Genomic DNA, 25,092 nt, shown 5'->3' with positions numbered 1-25,092 from the left:
TAATGTGTTTATTTAATTTCTTAATCCATAAGCTAGAGGCTTTGGACAATCTCTAGGGCCCCTTATGGCTTTAGATTCATTTTGTGCATGTTAGTGACTTGGACTTGGTTAAGATGGGTTTGCCTTGATTTTTAGAAGAACACCAAATCATTCAGCACACCTTACTTCCAGCTAGCAAATTTCTCTTGATTATTAGGCTTTCCCCCTTTTTTGAGCCTTTTCAATTTACCTGGCTTTGAAAACTTCCCTCTCAGCCTCCCCCCAGGTTTTGTCCTTGCTTTCTGACCTATTCCTTTTTTTGTTACTAAGACAGAATGAGAGTTGAGAAGGAGATTCCCTCCCGCAGGCCTCACCACTCTCAGGCCTCACACAGCCCTCAGCTGGCATCCAGTGTATCCTCCGTGTTCCCACTAGTCACCAACCAGCCAATTTTATTCTGCTATTTTGTAGTAAAATCAAGCTCAGCCAACAGAGAATTCTTTGTAATTTTGTTTTTCAGCATTTTATTTTCATTCATCATAGTAAAAAATGTATGAGATGTGTTTCTTTGAATATGATTGAGATGATCATATTGAGTTCTATACTCAAATCTGTATTTCTGATCCACTGACTTTGTTTTTCTGTTTTCCTTTCCTGCTCACACTTTGGACAGGACAATCTTTGTTCCCCTTCTGACATCCTTCAGCTAAACCTCAGCATTAAAAGAACTGTTGAAACACTACTTTCTCTTGGGGCACATTCAGAAGAATCCAGTTTTGTCTCTCTGTCTATCCAGCTTTTGGGTTTTGTGGCATTTTATTGTACTTTAATGTTGACTCTCTGTATGCTTTATTACTGGTTCTTCCCCCTCTAGCAGAAAGATTGCATTCCAGTGGTTTTTCACCTCATTCCCATGCTTGGTAAGGGAGGTTTGTTTCTTTGTTCAGAAATACATATGTGCTCTTTTCCTGGCCATCAAAGAACGAACCGATGAAGTAGATTAATCCTTTCCTCATTGTCCAGATGAGCAGCCCATCACATTAAGTTAGTGAGCATTTATTTATGAGGACTAACAAAGAGTAAAAGACCAGCATTTTTTCTCCCGGTCATTGTCTATTCTCCTGGCCTGTGGCCTTGTTTGCGTTAAGTGCTGAAGCATTTCTATTAATACAATCCTGAACCTGTTCTTAGAATATGACTTAAGAACTTTATTTCCAACTTACATAATAAGATTCCCATCTGGCCATTTTTTCATGCCTGAACACAACTTAAGCGTTGAAATTCTAAGTTGCTGAACACTTTCAACTGTTGCTCATAAGGAAAATAGTTATACCCTTTCTGGTTTAGGGGGCACGTGGTCACTTAAATCCCTGCATTGAACTGTGCCCTGAAATCTCCCGCTGTGGCTGTCTGGGCATCTGGAAGGCACTAGTCATTTAATTTTTTAAATTTTAATTTGATCAGAATTTTCAGTCCAAAGGTCATGTAGGTTCTCTAGATTGCCATTCCAAGCCTGATGTGTACATTTTAGTACACAACATGCAAATGATCTGGAGCTGACTTTGCAGGGATAGGCACCTCTCCAGATTTCCTATGTGTTTATCTTTAACTTCACTTCTAGAATCCTATTGAGAATTAAAAATTGGAATTTATGTAATTCCCAATACATTTGAACTGTCTTCATAGATGAACTTGTGTTTTATAGGCTGTTGAGGAGATTATCAACAGTAGTAGGTAAAGTATTCTGTACCAAAAGCCATGAATAGTTGCTTTCAGAATGCTTATTAGTGTATTAGCTGCTAGCCTTAATGCTTGAAACTACTTTATAATTGCAGGTTCTAGTTTTCATAGTGTTTCTGAACATTCAGGAATCTCTTGAACTGTCTTAACAAAATTGGACAACTGAACACAAGCATAAAGGGAGATTGCAAGGAGTGTGTCATGACTGTGGTAGAAGTCAGCCTGAAGGTCTGATTGCTTCCATTTTCTTCCATATTTAATGAGCCATTACTTAACACATTAAAAACTGTTTACTGTTAATGCTGAGACATTGAACACTGTGTGGAAAACTTTAGTTTTACACAGTAGTAGTGCCTTTCAGAGTTGAGGGGGTGCTGTTTTTAACATGTTTCTGAGTGAGAGATCATTCAGTTTTGTGGACTTTTGTCCCTTTAAAGAAACACCTGATTAAAAATACATTGTTCCGTGTGTGGTTTTGCGAGAGTAAGTGTGCGTTCTTTTCAAAACACACAGGTTCCCTCTAAGCAGCTGAAGGTAACTGTGCATCTGTAAAGCATGGCCTCTGAGGACACGTCTCAGTCACGGGCCATATGGGCCGCAGGGGCCCTGCCGAGAAAGAAGTCTCTCCCAAGAACAAAACACCCTGAAAGTTCATTTTAAGTATAGTTAACCTATACTTGCAGTTATACTCAAAGTATTTATACAAAGTTGATAGTTTTATAAGAGCAAAAGATTGCAGTTACCTTGTTTTATCAGATAACCTTTTTTTTTTTAAGAAGAAAGCATAGGGACCAGTAGCTGCTCAAAATAAATATTTGGTATTTTTTTATTGCAACTCATTTTGTAAATCTTCCTAATAATACAGTAAGTGCCAATGAAAAACTGAGAAAATTTCAGTTATCTTATTTAATATGTATAATTTTTTTTGTTTTGTTTTTTAATGAAAGCAGAATTCCACTTTGTCCTTTGTGAGAGCAATCTCTTCTTTCTGCATATTTAGTCTTAAAAGAAAAACCAGTGATAGGTGTTATTCTTAACATATGCCTTTTTCTCTTACAAGAAAGGCTTAACTAAACAAATTAATGAGACAAACAAAATAGAAGTATTTAAGTTCCTTAAGCAAACATGTAAACAGTTTTTAAATACATGGTAATTAAGTTATTCCTGACTAAGCTCACATTGTAATTCTCCAGCATAATTTAATTCATTAAATAGCAGCAGGAAATGAAATACTTTACTTTTTCAAATACAATTTCTTTCTTTCTTTCTTTTTTAAATTTTATAATTCAGATTTTTAACTAATTCAAACTGGGCCTTCCATGAATTACCCAAAGTAGGGGAAAGTTTCTCAAATATCTAAATCTCAAGGATACACTTCAGTTTCCTCCCACAATCCCTGCCCCCTCTGAGCTGGAGAGCCCTGCTTTTCCCAGGCAGGAGCGGAATGCAAAGCGGGCCTCCTTAGCTAGTGCAGCCTGAGGACGGCATGAAACAGTCTTACATTCTCAGGGTATGTAATTTCCAAAGTGCTTTCTCCTACAATGTTATACCTTTTTAGGCTTGAGCCATCTATCTGGACTGATGTGTAACTTTCTCAGTTTTCACTGGCTTGTTTTATCTATCTGCGTTGCTCTTTTGTTCATCAGGGATGAAGAATGTTGCCTTCACAGTATTGTGTTTATCCTCCGTTGTATGTATAAGTGTATGTAACTTGTCCATTTTCCAGTTTTCAAAATGGTCTGTATGTACTTTTAGTTATGTTAATAAAGTGATAGTGGGTGTCAGATTCGATCTCAGCGTAACTCACATTAACAGAGGTCAGCTTCTCAGGTACTGTCTTTTCATATCTCAGTTGATTATTATGAGGGGGAGAAAAAATGCTTATTTTTTTTCAGTTGTGTGATATTTATCGTATTTTCTCTTGTGTTTGTTCTTATGTCGCATTATTCCGTTTCAGGAGCAATTATGTTTGCCTCTCCACATTTTAGAAGAGAAAGGTTTGAGCCAGGTTGCAGTGACGGTCCAGGCTCTCCTGGAACTCGCGCCCCCCAGGCAGCAGCAGCTTTCTGCTGTGTAAGGATCGCCTGCACCCTGGGCGCTGGCCTGGCCAACACGGAACAGGACAACGCGGTTGCTGCTGCCGGCCATCTGCTTAAGGGGACTGTTTCCATGATTCCTAACAGGAATATTTTGCTTCATTTCTCCATTTTAGGGGAGGTTATATCCATTGCCCTTGAATTGTTTCTGATGACATGGTTTTCACAAATAAAACTTAGTCCTGTCATTACTGAGAACCCAACACTGAAGCCTAAACTGGCAGTGCTTTTCTAGACAGTGGGATTTTTTTTCACATACCAGAGAGATCTTCTCAGAAGGATATATATTTCTCTTGAAGGCACAGACATGCTATTCTCTCTACCTGTTTCCAAGACCTCTGGAATCTACTGGTTTCTAAACTTGGTTGTTCAATAGACACTCCTTGAGCATTTGTGAAAATACAGGTTCTCATTCAGTAGGGTCTAGAGCGAGGCCTGGGTATCAGCATTTTTAAATAACGCTCCAGGTATTTCATGTAATGGAGACCACTGTTCCAAGCTAAATATTTGTATGATTTGGGGGAGTAATGACTTCACTGTGTTTTTCAGACACATTTAAAAAATCAAAACTATAGTATGACTACTTGGACCGTTCTATCCAGGCAGGAACTGGGTTTTTTGAACAAAAAGTCTTCTGTCCAAGACAAAACAAAAACAATGTAGAAGGCCTAGATTTTGCATAATAAAACAATGAAACAAATACAGTTGTATTTAAGCCCAGTGGTCTAGCTTGTCCCCACCCCGCACTCCCTGCTCCCAGTTCATCTACCACCACTCAGAAGATGGTTCCAAATCCTCAGGCTAGTAAAATGCACTACTCAGCATCATTTGCAATGAGTTCATTGGGCACCCTCCACTCTTCCCCCATGCTGCTCCCAGGATGCCTGGGCCTGTTAGCACCTTCCAATCAAACCAATATACTTCCAGCTTCCCAACTAATGGAAGGTTATGAAAACAAAGCAAAAGGAATAAAAGAAAAGCCAAGAGTCTTATTCTTTCAAGTAACTGCCAGTTCCCCTGGCTGAATTAAAGCACTTGTGGCATCTTAAAAACACCTTGCTGTCTTTTCATCTGGCTCCGCCCCTAGTGCATTGTTTCTTGTGGGTGCAATAAAAGGGCCCAATACTCCCACAACACAAAGCCAGGAGCCCTTATCCAAGCCACTTGGGGGAAAAAAAGTTTAAGCCACTTGGATCTTCACTTATATTTTAATCCCCTCTTACTTGTCAGTGATATGTTTTGGTATTTGCTGTCTGTATAAACCAAATAAATAGTTAGTGAAGATATTAGTTATCTAGGGGTTTTTTTTCTGTTAACTGTTCTGGGTTTTCTTTGCCAATGCATGCATTTGAGCATAATGTTCTCACTTTTTATCATGTAAATGCAGCACCTAAAAGTAACTTTGGATAAATGTTATCTGGTTAAAATAATGTTTTCTCCTCAGAAGGAAACAAGTTCATCAGAACATTACCACTTTGTCCAAATTTAAAATTATATTATACAAAACATCTGCACTCAAAGCCCAGTGCATCAGGGTCCTCACAGAAGTAAAATGTCTTTTAAGGGCTTAGAGCCAGACCCATTGCATTTACAGTTCCAAACACACCCACCAATCATAGACTTGTTTAGAATTTACTATGTATATTTTTAAACTATAGGTATTTTTCCTTCTAGCCAACATTAAACTTCAGTACAATCTCCAAATTATAGAGTTATTTGAAGGAAGCAGTGAATGACAGGGCTCTGTCCCATGGTAAGCAAGGAGTTATCCCAGAAAATTTGCAACTAATTTTCCTAGAGGAGTACATGGAAATTACAATTTATTTCACATTTACACATAGCATGAAACCTTATTAATGTATTTTTATTAAACATTTACATTTGAATTGCTAGGAAAAATTTTGTGTGCAGTTTTGGTTTATAATGAAAATATCAAATATATTGAATTTTCTATGTGGAGATACAGAAACAAATCATGATATTTTTATTGGAAATTTTTTGTATTCAGTGTTTTGTACTTTTGTGTTTGTTTTCTTTCTTTTATTTTTTCACTTTTTTAAGAGCTTTATTGAGGTAGAATTTACATCACAAAAATCAGTTGCCTTTAGTAATGTGCAATTTTTTAGGTTGTACCTTTGTTTTTTTAACTGAAAAGGTTTAACATTTAGCCTTCCTAGACTCCAGTGTAAGATGAAGATGACTTGGTAACAGTTCCACCGAATCATGGACTTAAGAGCTTCCTAAGCAGCAACCTTCCCAGTGCTGAGTGTGAAGGAAGAAAAGGCTGTGCACTCACCCACCAGGGCCCCTGCCAACAATAGAGACTATAAGTCAGCAGATTTCTGGGCTTTCAGACTCATTACACTCCAAACCATTTTTCTCTGGAAACAACTCATGGGAGGAGGGGCCTTTGTATATGGCTAGGACAGAATAGGAGGCTTATTAGTAGATAACTTTTAAAAAGTCTTTTAAAATACCGCCTTACACCTAATCAAGGAGTATGATTTCTTTTACTTGCTCAGCAGTGACTAATGATATGTGACTGCTGATGAGTGATATTTTTTAAAAACTAAGCACTTAAATGGTTGTAGAAATGAAGGAAAACATGTATATTTAGAAGCCTTTTTATATACATATTGCAGTGAAATAGTTTACAGATTTCATTTTCTGAAAATGTTGTAAACATGTAATTAGTAAAAGATTTGTGAATCATTTCTTTGTATGTCTGTAAATATACATAAGTTGTAACTATGTGTCAATTTCATGTATGTTATTTTAAATTGACTTTTTTGCCACCTTACACTTGACATTAAAATAAAAGCCAACACTTCAATAACATGAAATAAAGGCTGATTTGAAAATGTTCATACTTAAAGCATGGTTTCCTTGGCAAAAATGAAAGTATCTAATTCCCCAAAGGAACATTAGATCAGTTGAAACCCAGTCCTCATAATAAGCCCTTGAGATCAAAATGTACTTTTCAAAGTAAGTATAGATATCAGTAGTGCCCTGTATTTGGAGTTAGATATAAGGCATATTAATACATGAAACATATGTGACACTTTCGGAATCTTTTCCTCTCAGAAACTACCACCTGTGCCTTTGGAAAAGCTTTAGCATCCCAAGACAGTCTATTTTGATTGAGCAAAGCAAGAATGACCCAGCAGACTCATGATATTTTAGGGGAATAGGTAGAATGGTTTTTTTGTTTTGTTTTTTTATTGTTTGAAACAAATATATTCTCAGGATATTGCACAAAAAGCACAGCTTAGGTATTTTCATATGTTCCCCCATGCATCACCATCAACGGATACACCCTGGAGGTTGTCAACGACTTCACTTACCTCGGGTCCACCATCTCGAGCTCTCTGTCAGTCGACTTGGAGGTCAACTGGAGAATCGCCAGGGCAGCCACAGTTATGCCCAAACTGAACCGGCGAGTGTGGAACAATTCCAGCCTCACTGAGAAAACCAGACTGCGCATCTACCAAGCCTGCGTACTCAGCACTCTCCTCTATGGCAGCGAGACATGGACCACCTACGCAAGGCACGAAAGGAAACTCAACAGTTTCCACATGAGGTGCCTGCGACGCGTCCTGCGTGTCGCCTGGCAGGATAAGGTCCCCAACACCGAGGTGCTGAAGCGAGCCAACATGAGCAGTTTGCATGCAGTTCTTAGTGAGAGACGCCTCAGGTGGCTCGGCCATGTCAAAAGAATGGATGCAGGCCGTATTCCCAAAGACCTCCTCTACGGCGAGCTAGCAGAAGGTCAGAGGATGACAGGGCGCCCAAAACTGCGGTTCAAAGACATCTGCAAAAAGGACATGACACAATGCTCCATCAATCTCAACACATGGGAAGTTCAAGCAGACGACCCGCCTAGCCTGGAGGCTCGCGGTCAGGCAAGGTACGTCACGCGCAGAGGCTGCGCGCAACGAGGACGCGGTCCAGAAAAGATCGAGGCGGAAGCAGCGTCAACAGCAGCAACAACAGCCATCTGCCTTCACCTGTAACAAGTGCGGCAGGGATTGTCACTCCCAAGTTGGACTGCACAGCCATTCTCGGCGGTGCAGATAGACTCTCAAGAAGCTACGCCATTGTCTCTCGAGACGGACCGCTGCCGACAATGACGACGTATCTCTTTAGCCTTTTATTTATTTTAATTTTTAAGTATATTTTATTGATCACATTGTTACAGTTGTCCAAATTTCTTTTCCCTTTCCTCAACTCTGCCCAGTACCCACTTCCCCTCCAGCAATGCCAACCCCCGTAGTTCATGTCCATGGATCATGCATGTAAGTTCTTTGGCTTCACCCTTTCCTATATTATTCTTACTTCCCCCTGTCTATTTTCTACCAACCAATTATGCTGCTTAGTCCCTGCACCATTTCCCCATTTCTCCCCGTTCCCCCTCCCAGCTGATAACCCTCCAGATGATCCCGATACCTATGATTTGTTCACATTCTGGTTTGCTTAGTTGGATTTTGTTTTTATTTTTTTAGATTCAGTTGTTGATAGTTGTGAGTTCATCATCAATTTAACATTTATAGTTTTGATCTTTTTCTTAAATAAGTCCCTTTAATATTTCATATAATAATGGCTTGGTGATGATGAACTCCTTTAGCTTTACCATGTCTGGGAAGCACTTCATCTGCCCTTCCATTCTAAATGATAGCTTTGCTGGATAGAGGAATCTTGGTTGTAGGGCCTTGCTTTTCATCACATTGAATACTGCTTGCCAGTCCCTTCTTGCCTGCAGAGTTTCTTTTGAGAAATCAGCTGATAGTCGTATAGGCACCCCTTTGTAGGTAACTCTCTGCTTTTCTCTTGCTGCTTTAAGATTCTCTCTCTATCTTTAACCTTTGGCATTTTAATGATGATGTGTCTTGGTGTGGTCCTCTTTAGGTCTAGCTTGTTTGGGACTCTGTGCTTCCTGGACTTGTATGTCTATTTCCTTCACCAAATTTGGGAAGGTTTCCTTCATTTTTCACATAAGCTTTTAATTTCTTGCTCCCCCTCTTCTGGCACCCCTGTGATTCAGGTGTTGGCACGTTTAAGTTGTCCCAGAGGTTCCTAAGCCTCTCCTCATTTTTTTCTATTCTTTTTTTCCTCATTCTGTACTGCTTGACTGTTTTTTTCTTCCTTATGTTCCAAATAATTGATTTGAATGCTGGTTATTTTTCCTTCACCGTTTGTTTTGTGTGGATTTTCCTTCGTTTCACTTAGCATAACCTTCACTTCTTCCCTTATGTGTTTGCCATACTTAAGCATATCTGTTAAGCCTGTGAGCATCTTTATCACCAGGGTTTCGAACTCCATCTGTTAGGTTGGCTATCTCCTCATCGCTTACTTCTCCCACTGGAACTTTCATCCATTACAGTAGTCCCTCTCTATATTGTGGTTCACTTATGGCGGCCTCACTGTATCATGGGATTTTCAAAAATATATTTAATTATCATGGATTTTTCGCTATATCGTGGGATTTTGCAGTACTGTATATGTATGTTGTTAAAGTTACGTAGATTTAAGAGTGTAGAATAAATGTAAGGTTCCTACTTCATGGTGGGGGGGGCAGTTTAGAACAACACCCACAATAAGTGAGGGAGTACTGTATCTCTTTTGGGCAATACTTCTCTGTCTCCTCATCTTGACAGGCTCCGGTGTGTGTTTGCTTCTGTGTCTTAGGTAGAGCTGTCGCACCTGTTACATTGTAAGGCGCGGAGCCTTAGGTATTCGTCAGTACTGGGCAACCTGTTTCACCAGGTTGTGCTGCTGTATGTGAAGGCGGGGTCTAAGAGGAAACAATGCTGCTTGCTCACCACTTGCCCTATTTCCAGGCATTTCTCCCACGTCCCATATGGGACTGGCGCCTCTAGCTGTTGCCGTGGCCGTCGTTCCCAGAGTGGGTGGGTCTGCGGAGTTCTAGGACTGTGGGGGCCCTTTAAACAAACAGACTTTGCTGAGAGACCATCAGTTTCTTCCTCCACCCCAACCCCCACTGGTTTGCACAGTCAGAAGCAATAAGACTTTATTTTCCCTGGTGCTGGGACTGTAAACTGCATGGTCTGGTCTAGTTTGGTGCTGGGAGTGCTTCCCAGGTGTCCCTAATTTTTAAAATGTGTGACTGTCCTTTCCGCCGACCTGCTGCTGCTGCCACCACACCGTGTCCTCTCCACCCCAGCTCCACCCCTCTTACCTGTCTGGATAAGTATTTCTTCTTTATATCTTTGTTTGTTGGACTTCCATGTAGCTCGATATTCTGGAACTTCTGGTTGTCTCTAGTTTTGAGGTAGTTGTATTCCTTCTTAGTTGTGGAGGGAGATGCAGCATGTCTTCTAGGTATCTATCATGGCCAGAAGTCCTATCTCTTTAGTCTTAATACCCCATATAGCAGAATTGTAGAGTAAGCGAAGTAGATATAGACCCTAGTGTCTCACTTATAAAAATTTTTCCAGCTCTGATGGGTTGGCTCTGTGTTGGGCATTATCCCACGAACCAAAGATTTGCTAGTTCAATTCCTGGTCAGGGCACATGCCTGGGTTGCAGGCCAGGTTCCTGGCTTGGGGTGTGCGAGAGGCAACTGATCAACGTTTCTCTCGCACATCAATGTTCCTCTCCCTCTCTCCCTCCTCCACCCCAAAATAAAGTATTTTTTAAAAGATTTTTATTATCCAGCAGGTGCCCTGACCGGGAATTGAACTGGCGCCCTTTTGGTTTGCAGGTTGGCACTCAGTCTACTGAGCCACACCAGCCAGGGGTGAATAAAGTCTTTAAAAAAAAAAACAACTCCAAACTAGTCTTCCAGCAGACCTATGTCCCCCATCTTTACCATGTGTGGGTTATCCTAAAATCTCATTTCTAGCTTGTATTTATACTTTATATTCCTACTTATTTCCCAGAAAAGCTGAAGCACCTTATAAGATATACAATGCCTTCATATGGAACAAAAAAGACCCTGAATAGCAAAAGCAATCTTGAGACAGAAGAACAAAGCAGGAGGAATCACAACACCAGATATCAAACAATACTACAAAGCCACTGTGATCAAAACAGTTTGGTACTGGCATAAGAACAGACATACACATCAGTGGAACAGAATAGAGAGTCCAGAAATAAACCCAGGCCTCTATGGTCAACTAATATTTGATAAAGGAGGAAGGAACATAAAATGGAGTGAGAAGAGCCTCTTTAACAAATGGTGCTGGGAGAACTGGATAGGGACTTGCAAAAAAATGAAACTAGACCACCAACTTACACCACACACGAGAATAAACTCAAGATGGATCAAAGACTTAAATGTAAGCCGTGACACCATAAAAGTCCTAGAGGAAAACATAGGCAAGAAAATTTCAGATATCTCACGTAACAATCTCTTCACGGATACATCTCCTAAAGCAAGAGAAATAAAGGAAAAAATAAGCAAATGGGATTACATCAAACTAAAGAGTTTCTGCTCAGCAAAAGAAAACATCAGCAAGATGAAAAGGAAACCAACCATAAGGGAAAACATATTTGCCAATGACATCACAGACAGGGGACTGATTTCCAAAATATATAAAGAGCTGATACGACTCAACATCAAGAAAACAAACAACCCAATTAAAAAATGGGCAAAGGACCTGAACAAACACTTCTCCGAAGAGGACATACAGAAGGTCCATAGACACATGAAAAAATGCTCAACATCATTAGCCATCAGGGAGATGCAAATAAAAACCACAATGAGATACCACCTTACACCTGTCAGAATGGCCATCATCAACAAATCAACAAACAACAAGTGCTGGCGAGGATGTAGAGAAAAGGGAACCCTAGTGCACTGTTGGGGGGAATGCAGACTGGGGCAGCCACTATGGAAAACAGTATGGAATTACCTCAAAAAATTAAAAATGGAACTGCCTTTTGAACCAGCGATTCCACTACTAGGATTATACCCGAAGAATCTTGAAACACCAATTCAAAAGAACTTATGCACCCCTATGTTCATTGCAGCACTGTTTACAATAGCTAAGTGCTGGAAACAACCTAAGTGCCCATCTGTAGATGAGTGGATCAAAAAACTGTGGTACATTTACACAATGGAATACTATGCAGCAGAAAGAAAGAAGGAACTCCTGCCATTTGCAACAACATGGATGGAACTAGAGCGAATTATGCTTAGTGAAATAAGCCAGGCAAAGAAAGAAAAATACCATATGATATCACCTAATACAGGAAACTAAAGAACAACACAAACAAAAGAACTAAATAGAACAAAGAGCAGAATAGCAGTCAATAGGGGGGAGGGAGGAGGGAGAGAAGGGGGATAAGTAAGGGAAGGGTTTAGTCAAAGAACGTGTATAAATGACTCATGGATATGGACAACGGGGAGGGATATGATTGGGGGAGAGGGGGTGGGCTGGGTGGGGGAGAGAAGGGGAAAAATGGGACAACTGTAATTGAAAAACCAAAAATAATAATAATAAAATAAAATAAAATATTTTTTAAAAAATGATATACAATGCCTCCACCAATCCCCAATAAAAACACTAAAGTGATAATAAACGTAAGAGACAGAAAAGAACCAACTTGTAATAAAATTTCTTTATATGTGTATATTATGCTGGACACTATATAAATGTCATCTTGTAATTCCTACTGAACAATTGTTCAGAAGTTTTTTCACTATCAAATAAAATCAGAATCAGAGACGTATTACAGGAATTACTGAAGTTTTAATGCATCACTGTAACTAAGCCTATGAACATTTTTTGAAGAAAGAACAAGAAGTATCTTCACAAGGCTCCTAGAAATACTTATTCCCAGCAAATTTATTTTCAAAATAAGCTCTTAATCGTATAATTCTAATTCAGGGTCTGAAAATTAAAATAACGGGCAAAATGAAATAACAAGGCCGACCTGGGAACATCCAAATAAGAACCTGTAGGTGAGTTCTCTGATGGTAAAAGATGTTACTTATTCCCTTCAAGTCATTCCCATCTCCAGAATACCAGAGAAAAAGCCAGAAGATACTTGGTCATTATTTCTTGCCTCTCCGCTTGTCCTTGTCTTTGCCTTTACCTTTTGAATCCTTGCTATCATCTTTGTCCTTAGGCAGACGGAAACCACCAATTTCATTCCGGACTACAGTGCCTCGCCACCAGGCCTGCAGCTGGAAGAGAAGGGGGGAGTGAGTACAATTTCTAGTATGCCTGACAAACTGCATTCTTTCTACATAAGGGGATTGGTTTTTGATAAAGTAACTTCTGTCCAAAGAATGGACTGAGACATGGGAGTGGCGTGCTTCCCCTGCAGCAGTGTTCGGCAGTTGTGCAGGGCTTAAGCCATGCATGGACTCGGAAGTTTTCAAGGAATATTAAAAAAGGAACCTTTCTTTTACACTTAGAAACCTGACTCCCTTGTACAACTGCTCTTTATGAACATCCTTACCCATATCTAACAACCATTTGATCCAAAGAGGGTGTTAGATATGTGGGCCACAGGCAAAAAAGCAAGCATTCAGTACAAATATGCAGATAATCTAGATAACTTCAAATGAGTTCCTGGTGCATTTCATATCTTTAATGATTGATTAAAGGGTCAATACTCTTTATTTTCAAAAAGCAAGCTTTAGACAGCTCCCTCGAATACCTTAGTCATTAGACACAACTGTTCTGAATACAGTCTGGGCTACTTTAAAATCACACTAAGCCCTAAAGACTGGAAGCAAATCCACTAATGAAAAGGAAGGTCTTCAGCTAGTCCTTAGATTTTTGCTCTCAGACGAGAAATCCTGACAAATGGGAAACACCAGAGAGTAAGGCAAATACTTGTTAACTATATAACTGACTCTCCTATAGGAAAGCTCAAGTTTGGATCTGGATACCTGGTGCTCAATGTACATTTTATTTTATTTTATATTAATATGCTTTATTGATTATGTTGTTACAGTTGTCCCAGTTTTCTTTCCCTTTGTTCCCCTCCACTCAGTGACCCCCCTCCTCCCTCCAATTTGCCCCCCCCCTTAGTCCATGCCCATTGGTTGTGCATATAGTTCTTCTCAACATCTTCCTGTCTACTCCACTCCCTCCTACTATGCTTATTAATTCCTGTACCATCTCCCTCCTTTTGCCCCCTTCCCCCTCCCTGCTGACTCCCCCCCCCCATAATGTTCCACATACATATAATTCTTTTCCCCACTCTCATTGCCTACTTAGTTTGCCTCTGTTTCAGTTCCCTAGCTTCTATTGTTGGTTGTTGTGATACAGTTTTCATTTTAATGTTCATAGTTTTGATCCTCTTTCTCCTAAACAAGTCCCTTTAACATTTCATATAACAGTAGTTTGGATCTAATGAACTCCTTCAGTTTTACCTTGTCCTGGAAGCACTTTCTCTGCCCTTCTATTCTGAATGACAGCTTCACTGAATAGAGTATTCGTGGTTGTAGGTTTTTTATTTTTATTACTTTGAATATTTCTTGCCTGCAGAGTTCCTTTTGAGAAATCAGCTGATAGCCTTATTGGGACCCCTTTGTATGTAATTCTCTTCTTCTCTCTTTCTGCTTTTAAGATTCTCTCTTTATCCTTAATTTTTGACATTTTGATTATAATGTGTCTTGGTGTGGTTCTCCCTGGGTCCAGTTTTTTTGGCAATCTCTGCTTCCTGGACCTGTAAGTCTATATCCTTCCCCAAGTTAGGGAAGTTCTGCTTCATTATTTTTTCACATAATTTTTCAATTTCTAGTTCTTCTTCACTTTCTGGCAACCCTATGATTCGGATGTTGACCCGCTTATAGCTGTCCCATAGGTTTCTGAGCCTCCTCATTTTCCTCACTTTTCATTTCCTCTTTCTGCACTGATCGACTGTTCCTTCCCTATGTTCTGACTTGTTGATTTGATCCCTGGTTTTCTTTCCCTCACCACTAGTTTCATATGTGTTTTTGTTCATCTCAGCAGGACTAGCCTTCATTCCTTCCCCATCTTAAGATCTGCTGTTAGGACTGTAAGCATTCTTATACCCAAAGCTCTGAATTGTGCCTCAGAAAGATTTCCTATCAGCTGAGTCCTTAGGTTAGATATTTTCTGTCTGGTCAGCTGTGTCACTGGGGTCTGTATCATGATCTGTGCCATCCTGACAGTTTTGTGTTTATCTTTGCTTACTTGATGGGGCTGTCACACCTCTTATGCTATAGGGGACGGAGCCCCGTGCACTTGTCACAACCAGGCGACTCTTCTCACAATGCTGTGCTGTTTTCTGTGGGGTTGGGGGTCCACGATGGATTCCTGTCATTCAGTCTGTCCCCACCCCCTCTGAGCTTCACAGTCCAAGGCAGTGGGGGTCTGCCTTCCCCAGCACTGGAACTACAAGCTGATGGGTCTGATCTGCAGCTGGAGGTGCTCCCCAGGTGCTTTTTGCCTCTCCTTAAATACAGGTGTCTGTGCTTACCGCCATCACCGCTGCTGCTGCTGCCAGCGCAGCTTGACCTCTACACCCTGGCTTCACCCCTCCTACCCGTCTGGACAAGCACCATTTGTTTATAACTTCATACATTGGACTTGTATTTATTTTCTGGAACTTCTGGTTATTTCTGGTTTTGCAGTAGTTGGAGTCCTTCTTAGTTGTGGAGGGAGATGGAACGTGTCACTCTAGGCCTCGATCTTGGCTGGAAGTCCCTCAATATACTTTAAAGCTTACTTTCTTAATCCATCCTCTAATATACATCCCAAACCAAACTACAGTCTGTAAACTATTTGGTCTCAGCAGATATTCCTCTTTCAGAGACTAGGGCAATCCTCAAAACAATAGTTTCTGGCTGAACTAAGTGGCTGGGTTGGTGAAGAATGGGGTGGTCTGTAGGCTTCACTTTAAAACTAGTTTCTCTTTTCTATCGTAATGGCTTGGACAGAAAGGGCCCAGAGGTCTGAGAGGGGGGAAACCTAAAATATTCCCCTCAGCCCAAACTAAGTATAATGGGCAAAAGGGTTTTGGACAAGTGTGATGTGCCTTGCACACCTTCCTCCAAAGAAGCCCATTTTTTCCCCTAATGTGGGACATTGAAAAATTAATCCCTGCCTTTTGTCATCTAATGGTTATGGATGGAATGATGCCTTTTAACCCTGTCGCCAAATCTGTTGCCCCCAGAATACAACAAGGATGCCAGCCTATTAAACCAAGCATGCCATGGTCTGGGGACAGCCAACTGACCTGGGATCTTCAAGATCCTTCCCCATGTAAGAAGACCACCCTCCCCTCAACACCCCCACTCTTATTAGGGAATTCTGGACCCAAGGGTAGATAGGACGACGACCACGCCCAGCTTGAAGCAGCTAGAGGAGCACGAGACCTTTGCCCATTGTCCTTTATAAGATTATAAAGGGTCTTTAGTCTGAGAGGGGGGATTGTTACTTTTTATTGTTATAAAATAATTATTTTTAAAAAAATAATAATATAGGAAAGGGTGAAGCCAGAGAACTTGTGTGCACGACCCATGGGCATGGACTGGGGGGGGTGGTATTGCTGGGGAAGGGAGGGTTCTGGGCAGAGGGGAACAAAGGGGAAAAAATTGGAACTATTATAACAATATAATGAGTAAAGTATACTTTAAAACAAAACAAAAAACAATAGTTTCAATTTAGTTGATATTATTTGGCTTGATAGTTCCTAGAATCTGACCTGCCAAGAAAATAATCACTAATATGTAGTTCATATAAATCTAAAACATCTCTATTTTCTAAATTTATCCCTTCTACCTTTTTCTCTTTTTCAAATGGCTCTTATCAGAATCAAGCAGATAGCCTGGGCTAACTTATAAATAGGATTTTCAGAAGCAGCAGGATATTAGAACTCCTTCGAAACCTATTTTTCTTAGAAATAGTATCCTTAAATTTGACCTATGGGCACAAACTCTACATTTCACTTCCACTGCTAGCCATCTCCTTTTGGATGGATTAAGAGTTGGGGGCATATCTTTTTCTGTTAACCTGTCTCCCTGCACCACTGGGCTGTGCTGGCAAATCCCAGCAATAACAAAGGGCATACTTCCTCACAGATCTCCTGTTCTGTATTTGACAATAAATGAATGTACTTTGTATTCCTCGGTGTCACACCAGCTATAGAATGAAAGCGGCCCCAAGAAGCCAATTATGATTTCCTACCTTTATGGCACTCTTTAATTCCAAGAGAGCCTGTTCTACATTCTTCCTGTTCTTCTCCTTTTCTATACGATCTTCAATGATGACTTGTTCATACTCTCTTATCTGCAAAAGTAGACATTAATTATGTTACAGGACTCTCTTGGCTAAACTGTTACCAGCCAGCCCTGCAATTTTAATAAAAATTTTAAAATAAAACATGCCAAATCTAAACAAAAGCAAAAAATTACTGGATTCCTATATTATAAATATTCACATATTAACTTCATAATTGTTCCCAAGTTTGTTTCAGTTTAAATATTTCAAATTTGCTTTAAAATATTTTATAAAGCCCTGAACAGTGTGTCTTTTGGTTGGGTGTAACTCCGCAAAGCAAAGGGTCACCAGTTTGATTTCAGAGCACATGCCCGGGTTGCGGGTTCCATCCCCAATCAGGGGCGCGTGTGAGAAGCAGCCAATCAATGTTTCTCACATCAGTGTTTTTCTCCCTCTTTGCTTCCCCCACTCCTTCTCTCTAAATAAATAAAAATCTTTAAAATATTTCATAAAAATACTAGTGATGTGATTAATGACCTCAAAATAATTAAATTTTTAAAAGCTGTGATAGAATTACACATTAAAATAATAGCCATCTTTTAAAAGAGAAATTTGGGGAGTTCTGCATTCAATGATAAAGCCACAATCAGAAGCATTTTGGAAATCATAATTTATTAATTGTCTTCAGAGACCATAAAGTAGAAATAATAATAGTATCTATCTCAAGAGTTTGCTGAAGAAATTATATACATAAAATGCTAGTTAACTGCAAGGACAGAGTAGCACTACCTAAATGTTCGCTACTGCTCTTACTGTTCCTATCTTCAACGTTATTGTCATCATTGGTACGTCAGCATCATAATCATCAAAATAGAAACCCAGTGGTTTACAGGCAAACCTCCACTCTGACCAAAAATAGCATTGCCCAGCTACTTTAGCTTAGCTATCACCCACTCTTCAGTGCTGAGCCTTACACTATGGAAACTGCTTCCTTACCATCTTTGCAAGGTCTTGAAGGTGTGCTAAGTCGCTGGCCTTAGCAGATTTGAGAGCATTTAGTTCATTCTGTTTCATTTCTGTATCCTTATCAAATTTCTCCATCCAGAACTCTAGCTTCTCCTCAAGTTTCTATTTGGAAAGAATATTAAAACATGGCTTCTACCAAACACAAAACAATAAATTCTGTATAAAATCATTTATATAAATTTCAAGAACAAGCAAAACTTTTCTATAGTAATACAAGTCAGAATTGTGGCTACTTCTGGAGGCAGGGTTAGTTTATTGACTGGCAGTGGGGCATGAGGGAGACTTCTGGTATGCTGTAAAAGTTTTCTGTATCTGGGTGCTGGGTACAGGGGCGTATATACATAAATATTCGTTAAATTATATACTTAATATTTGTGTACTTTATTACTCAATTTAAAAATGAGGAAGTCTTCTGGGTAAGTAAAGCTGCAATTCTGAAGGGTAAGGAATGGCACCTCTTTTATTGATAACACTAAATACTAGTTGAGAAGGGTGCAATGTCTTCAAAACTCTAAAAGATTATAAATGTGAATCTAAGATTCTATACCTAGCCAACCTATCATTCGAATGTGAGGGAAAGAATACACCTAGTCTTTCTTTAATAGTGACTCAAGAATGTACTTTAGCAAAGTTAAATGAAAGGTATATGTTTAAGAAATGAGAGAGAAACCAGTAAAATGTATGTTTAAGCTGTTTAATACACTTTTTAATAATAAATCAGAATTTGGAATTAAAATCTCCAGTTGGGCAGTGGAGTCTAATGGGAAGAGCAGAAATAAGCTCTGAAGTTAGATTGCCTCCATTCAACTCTCAACTGTGGCACTCAAATAACTTCACTTAAATTCTCTAAACTTCAGTTCCCTGATCTATAAAATGTAAGTATATAATGAATGGTTTCCATGTAGGATGAAAGGGAGGAAGAGAAGTAAGTGAAAGCTTTGCCCTGATAAAAGCAAGAAGATATAGATATTGACTCTAGACTTAAAGGAATCAAGTATAAATGTGTATGTTAAAAATGTAAGAGTTACCACTGCAAGAACATAATGTATAACTTCCAAACTCCTAGACTGTATCTCAAGAATGAGACATCAAGAGGAGCCAGGTGGCACATAGGCAGGGAATTTATTTTTAAACATGATTCATATCAATCATTCTTATTAAGTTAGAGGGAACATGTTAGTTTGACAATAGTTGGCTAAAATGTATACCACAACCTGGTATTTATCATACTTATGTTTACATTAACGTTTTAGTATATTTTATTATTTTGTGACAGTTGTCCCAATTTCTTTTCCTTTGTGCTCCTCTTCCCAGTTTCCCCATCCCTCCAGCAATCCCATCCCCTTTAGTTCATGTCCACGGGTCATGCATATAAGTTCTTCGGCTTCACCCTTTCCTATATTATTCTTAACTTGCCCCTATTTTCTACCAACCAATTATGCTGCTTAATCCCCTCATGCTTTTTCTCCTCATTCCCCTACCTGCTGATAACCCTCCAAATGACTGGAGGGATGTGATGAAGACCTTCTCTCTCTGGTTCCAGTGTGCTTCCTTTTTTGTGCCTGGGGCATAGCTGACAGTGGCATGTGTGTGAGACACTCTTTAGCACTTGTTCACCTAGCTTTGCTGACACAAGAGGGTTCTTGCTTACCAAGCACAATCCACAGTTCCCTGCTAGCCAGCTTTGTCTCACCAGCTGTGAACCAGCTCTGTCCCAGGGCAACAAAGCAAACATCTCTATTTATTCCTTCCTTGGATACTATCCCTCAGCCCTAAGATGTTCTTTAGAGTTCTCTTTTATTCTTTCTTTATAGCCAATCCCTTATTATCAATTAAATGATCCTTTTGTTGAGTTCCCTGGTCAAATTACTGGTCTGGTTTCTGTCACCTAAGTGAAACCTAATGATACAGGATTGGTACCAAAAATAGTTTATTTCCCACCTTCTATTCACATATGCCTTACTGAGGCATCTAAAATCCTTGCTACTTCCTATTCATCACCATCAGCAAAGTACAGTGGACTACTACAACATTTTGTGGAAAGTCAAAGCAACCAATATCTTTACAGACCATGTTATGGCAGAATACAGAACTCACATAATACCCCTGATGTGGGAATGTGAGATTGTACTGTTGGCCCTACCAGGTAAAAGCAAACTGCTTCTGGAAGTTTTATTCAAACTTGTTTGGACACAGGGGTTTCAGTCTGGTTAACATCTGCCTACCAAGTGACAGTGGCTGTTGAAGGTTTTCTCCAGTAAAGATACTACATCTGGAACCATAGCTGCAAAGGGAGTAACAACCTGCTTACATTATTTACAAGAATCCACAGTCAATCTTCAAGATCATTCACTGCAAGTGTCAGACAACCAAGTTAAATGGGGATGTGATAAGTATCCCTACTTCTACTTCCTTCAAGTTTGATGGTGACTCTTATTTCTGCAGTTACACCAGGAAAGCAGCATACTTATGATTTATGATCTTGGTAGGAAGGGAATGTTCCAGAAACTTCTGCCTAGTCTTAACTACCATAATGGCCTTCACTCCATGAGCCAGAGAGAAATTCTGTCTGTTGCCAAGTATGTCTATTGCAATTATATATTCAGTAACTGAAGAAATAACCAAAGGGTGGATCCATAGAACAAGTGATTCTACAGTAAATCAGACTAAAGACTCCATTGAGCCCTGGCTTGTGTGTCTTAGTTGGCTGGAGCATCATTCCATACACCAAAAAATTGCAGGTTTGATTCCCAATCAGGACACATACCTAGATTGCGGGTTTGATTCCCAGTCGGGGCATGTACAGGAGGGAACCAATTCATGTTTCTCTCTCCCTCTCTCCCCAACTTCCTCCCTCTCTCGTAAAAAAAATAAGTTCTTGAGTGAGTAATCTGGATATTCCAATTTCTACCTTAAGAAACTACAAAAAAGCCCTGACTGGCATGGCTTATTTTGTTGGACGTCATTCCACAGACTGAAATGTCGCTGGTTTGATTCCCGATCAGGACACATGCCTAGGTTGTGGGTTCAATCCTGGTCGAGGTGCCTACAGGAGGCAAACAATCGATGTTTCATTAATGTTTCTCTCCCTCTTTTTCTCCCTCCCTTCCTCTTTAAAAATAAATAAAATCTTTAAATTAAAAAGAAACTACAAAAAAGTTGTGGCTGGGTAGCTCAGTTGGTTAGGGCATCGTTCCAACACACAAGGTTGTAGGTTTGATCCCCAGTCAAGGCACATACAAGAATCAATCAATGAATGCATAAACAAAGTGGAACAACAAATTAATGTTTCTCTCTTCTTCTCTCTCTCTAAAATGAACAAGTGAATGTATGAATGAGTGAATGAATGAATAAAAAAGAAACCACAAACACACACACACAAATACTCCATCTATCACCTGACCATTTTGAGTAGAGTCCACAGTGTTATTTTGAGTCCCAGGAATTTGCATCAATTTAGAACCAATGTTTAGTGATCTCAGAAGTTCTGGATATTTTCTTTCCTTTTTTTTCCCAGTGCACAGACACTACTGAATAGTCATAGGTCCCTTTGGGTAAATCTTGTTTCTTCATTATGTTCTGGTTAAATGTTTATTTATTCCTTACATTCCAAATACTTTATATGAATCCCAGCTTCCTTCCCATCACTGTTGGTTTCTTGTATATTTTTCTTTATTTCACTTAATTAAGGCTTCATTTCTTCCCTTATGTGTTTACCATACTCAAATCATTTCTCTGAGCATCCTTATCACCAGTGTTTTGAACTCTGCATCTGATAGGTTGGCTGTCTCCATTTCACTTAGTTCTTTTTCTGGACTTTTAATCTGTTTTTTCATTTGGACCATACTTCTTTGTCTCCTCAATTTGACAGCCGCCCTGTGTTTTCTTCTGTGTATTAGGTAGAGCTGCCACGCCTATTACATTGTAAGAGGCAGCGCTTTAGGTATTCATCAGTATGGGGTGACCGGTTTCATTGCTTTATGGTGCTGTATGTGGGGGAGGGGTCAGAAAAAGAGCAATGCCACTTGCTTAGCACTTGCCCCTTTTACAGTCACTTCACTCACTTCCCGTATGCAACTGGCGCCCCTCTAGCTGTTGCCCTGGTGATGGTTTCCAGAGTGGGTGGGTCTGTGTTTTATCTATTACACGTGAATGCGGGACCACTAGTTCTGCCAACCGAAGCCTCACCTCCACCACATGGCATCCTCTTCACCCCAGCTCCCCAGCTCTGCCCCTCCTACCCATCTGGATGAGTATTACTTCTTTAAATCTTTGTCAGACTTCCATACAGTTTAATTTTCTGGCAGTTCTGGTTGTTTTTTGTTTTGAGGTAGTTGTTTTCCTTCTTATGGTTGTGTGAGGAGGTGAATCATGTCTACTACACCTCCATCTGGGCTGGAAGCCCTCCTTTGGGTAAATCTTAGAGAAAGTCAAAATATATATTTGCAGTAATGCTACAGAATTCATTCTCAGAGGGACATGCCCCTTCAGTCAAGGGACTCTGGGTTCGCGAATTGCCTTAGTTCTAGAAACTGGATGAGAGACCATGACTCTTCATTGTGGTGACTCAAATCAGGTTTTTGGCTACTAGACTTGAACGTTTTTCTGTTATATAGATCAAGTAATGCTCTATCAGGCTGCGCATCAATTTTGTTCCTTGGGATATCATGACTAATTAGCCATTGCCAAACATCCCAGTGGGCAAAGGCATTCTGATAACCAGTACATCCTGCTGCCCTTCATGGTAAATGTGTCCACCTTATCTTTGACAGGCCAGGATTGCCACTTGTGCTCTGTCACTCTAGGACCCCATCATCTCCACTGAAGTCAGGGAGCCGATATCAATGATGACATTACCCATGGTCTTACATCGTCTGCATTGGAAAGAAGTCACAGAGCTTTGGAAGGACGCAGGTGTGCTCCTCACTAGTGTATTTTCCAGTGACTTTAGTAAAGGAGTGTCTTCTAGGAAAGAGTATCTCACAGAAACTAGTTAGAGGTGAGTGTTTGGTGGCAGATTTGTAGGTCACACATGGTAAATTCACTCTGATATTCCTATCCCCCCAAATCTTTGGATTTTCTCCTCCACATAACAGCAGGAAAGCTCTGGCATCTCCACCTCATTAAATGTGGGCCACTGCTGAGTCCAAGTTTTGGTTAACTAACCAAACTGTTGGAGTCACCTCTAGATGGACAAACTAACACATTAAATCCAAAATCTCTAGTAAGTATATCCTTATCAATGACCTTCACCCAAACTGGCATTATTCCACTTACTTGGTCTAATACCCTTAGAACCCATTCCCACATGTCCCCCAGCTTTCTGCCAATGTATATTAGCAAAGTCTTGTAATCTTCTGGTGTGTAAGCTATTTCCTTCTGATTTACAGTTATTTGAGTTATCTGTTCTCCCTAGAACTTGCTGAGATTTTATCCTAGTTATGGATCCAAGAGCAATAAGCATAATTCTGCTAGGTCTTGAGAGTGAGCATCTTTTTTCAAGGCATAGATGGAGTTATTATCACAGGGAAAGAAAGACTACACTTCTCAGACACAGGAGAGTGGTCTAATTCCACTGACAAGGCACTGACTTGAGGGTTCAACACTGTCAATTATATCTGAGTGCAACCAGTATTTCCATTTCAAGTTTCAGGGTCCCATTCCTTCCCAGTGAGTGGCCTAACTTGTACATGAGAAACCTGACATGACTATCAACTCATGTGATTGAACTACCAATAAAACCAATTGTAGAAAAATGGTGTCACATTATCACTACTATTAATTAACATTACACTTGACATTCTACCTGTAAAATAAGCCACCAAATGGAGATGGACATATAAATAATATAAATGAAAATATAAAATTGTTACTATTTGCAATCAATAAGATTTTCTACCTGGAAAACCCAAAGGAATCAACTGAATAACCTGAATAACCTTTAAAAGTAATATTAAAGGACATAGGAATCTAGGACAATATAAACAATGTATAGTTTCTTCATATACCTTGCACTTAGAGACATATAAAAGAATGTTTAGCACTGTTTTAACAAAAAAAATAACTCAGAAACAACTAAACATCCACTGACAGAGAATAGTCAAGTAAATATTGGTATATCCTATGTATGGGATGTTATACAGCAATTGTACTAACAAAGAACATTATTAAAGGCAAGGCAAATTAAAAACAACAACAGGGTCTGCAATATATATATAGTATGATCTCGTTTACTTTAAAAACAAATATAAATAAACACTAAAAGCATGTAAGTAAGTATACAGAGAAGTATGTATATTAAAAGAAAAAGGTGTGGAAGAATGAACAACAATAAAAAAGCGAAGAAAAAACATAAGATGTGGATGAAATCTTTTTTTTTTTAAAGGAGCATTTAAGAGAGGTTTCTCTGTTTAAAATCTATATATTTCTGGACTTCTGGCCAAAATGGAGGACTGGACAGACACACTGAGTCTCCCTTCACAACTAAGAAGGAATACAACTACCTCAAAACTGGAGACAACCAGAAGTTCCCCAAAATTGAGCTGCATGGAAATCGAACAAACAAATATGTAAAGAAGAAATACTCATCCAGACAGGTAGGAGGGGTGCAGCTCGAGCAGAGAAGACGCGGTGTGGTGGTGGCAGCAGTGGTGGCAGCAGAAGGCCGGCAGAAATCACAGTCACGTGTTTTAAAAAGTAGGAAGAGATGCCTGGAGAGCACTCCCAGCACCAGACTAGACTGCGCAGCTCACAGTTCCAATGCCAGGGAAACTCAAGCCTAATTGCTTCTGACTGTGCAAACCAGTGGCGGTTGGGGCGGAGGAAGAAACTGCTGGTCTCTCAGTAGAGTCCGCTTGTTTAAAGGGCCCCCAGGGTCCTAGAATGTCCCCAGACCTACCCACTCTGGGAACAATGGCCAGGGCAACAGATAGAGAGGTGCCAGTCCCATACGGGAAGTGAGAGAAGTGCCTAGAAAAGGGGCAAGTGCAGAGCAAGCGGCATTGTTTCCTCTCAGACCCATCCCCCACACACCGTGCCACAACCTGGTGAAACAGGTCACCTGTACTGATGAATACCTAAGGCTC

The 25,092-nt window shown here is 39.9% G+C and overlaps 2 protein-coding genes across 9 annotated transcripts in view; one reads left to right on the top strand and one right to left on the bottom strand.

The window, feature by feature from the left end:
* LRCH3 (leucine rich repeats and calponin homology domain containing 3) overlaps nt 1-5,858 on the top strand; it is a 155,084-nt gene extending 149,226 nt beyond the window's left edge. For 6 of the 8 annotated variants that reach the window (XM_090277939.1, XM_090277889.1, XM_090277899.1 and 3 more), the window contains one exon: nt 653-2,226. In XM_090277939.1, the coding sequence (XP_090134065.1) occupies nt 653-853 (201 nt within the window). In that variant the 3' untranslated portion in view covers nt 854-2,226. The other 2 variants (XM_090277916.1, XM_090277931.1) reach the window with 2 other exon arrangements.
* A 6,748-nt stretch (nt 5,859-12,606) lies between these two features.
* Nucleotides 12,607-25,092, bottom strand: part of DRC9 (dynein regulatory complex subunit 9) — a 69,339-nt gene continuing 56,853 nt past the window's right edge. Inside the window, exons 8-10 of the mRNA XM_090277847.1 lie at nt 17,978-18,109; nt 16,949-17,050; nt 12,607-12,966 (exon numbers count right to left, since the gene is read on the bottom strand). Of these exons, the coding sequence (XP_090133973.1) occupies nt 12,835-12,966; nt 16,949-17,050; nt 17,978-18,109 (366 nt within the window). The 3' untranslated portion in view covers nt 12,607-12,834. The remainder of the gene's footprint in view (nt 12,967-16,948; nt 17,051-17,977; nt 18,110-25,092) is intronic.

The sequence above is a fragment of the Furipterus horrens genome, unplaced genomic scaffold (assembly GCF_987537825.1).
Source record: "Furipterus horrens unplaced genomic scaffold, mFurHor1.1.pri manual_scaffold_1, whole genome shotgun sequence".
NCBI classification, from domain to species: Eukaryota; Metazoa; Chordata; class Mammalia; order Chiroptera; family Furipteridae; genus Furipterus; species Furipterus horrens.
This window is presented reverse-complemented; position numbering and strand designations above follow the sequence as displayed.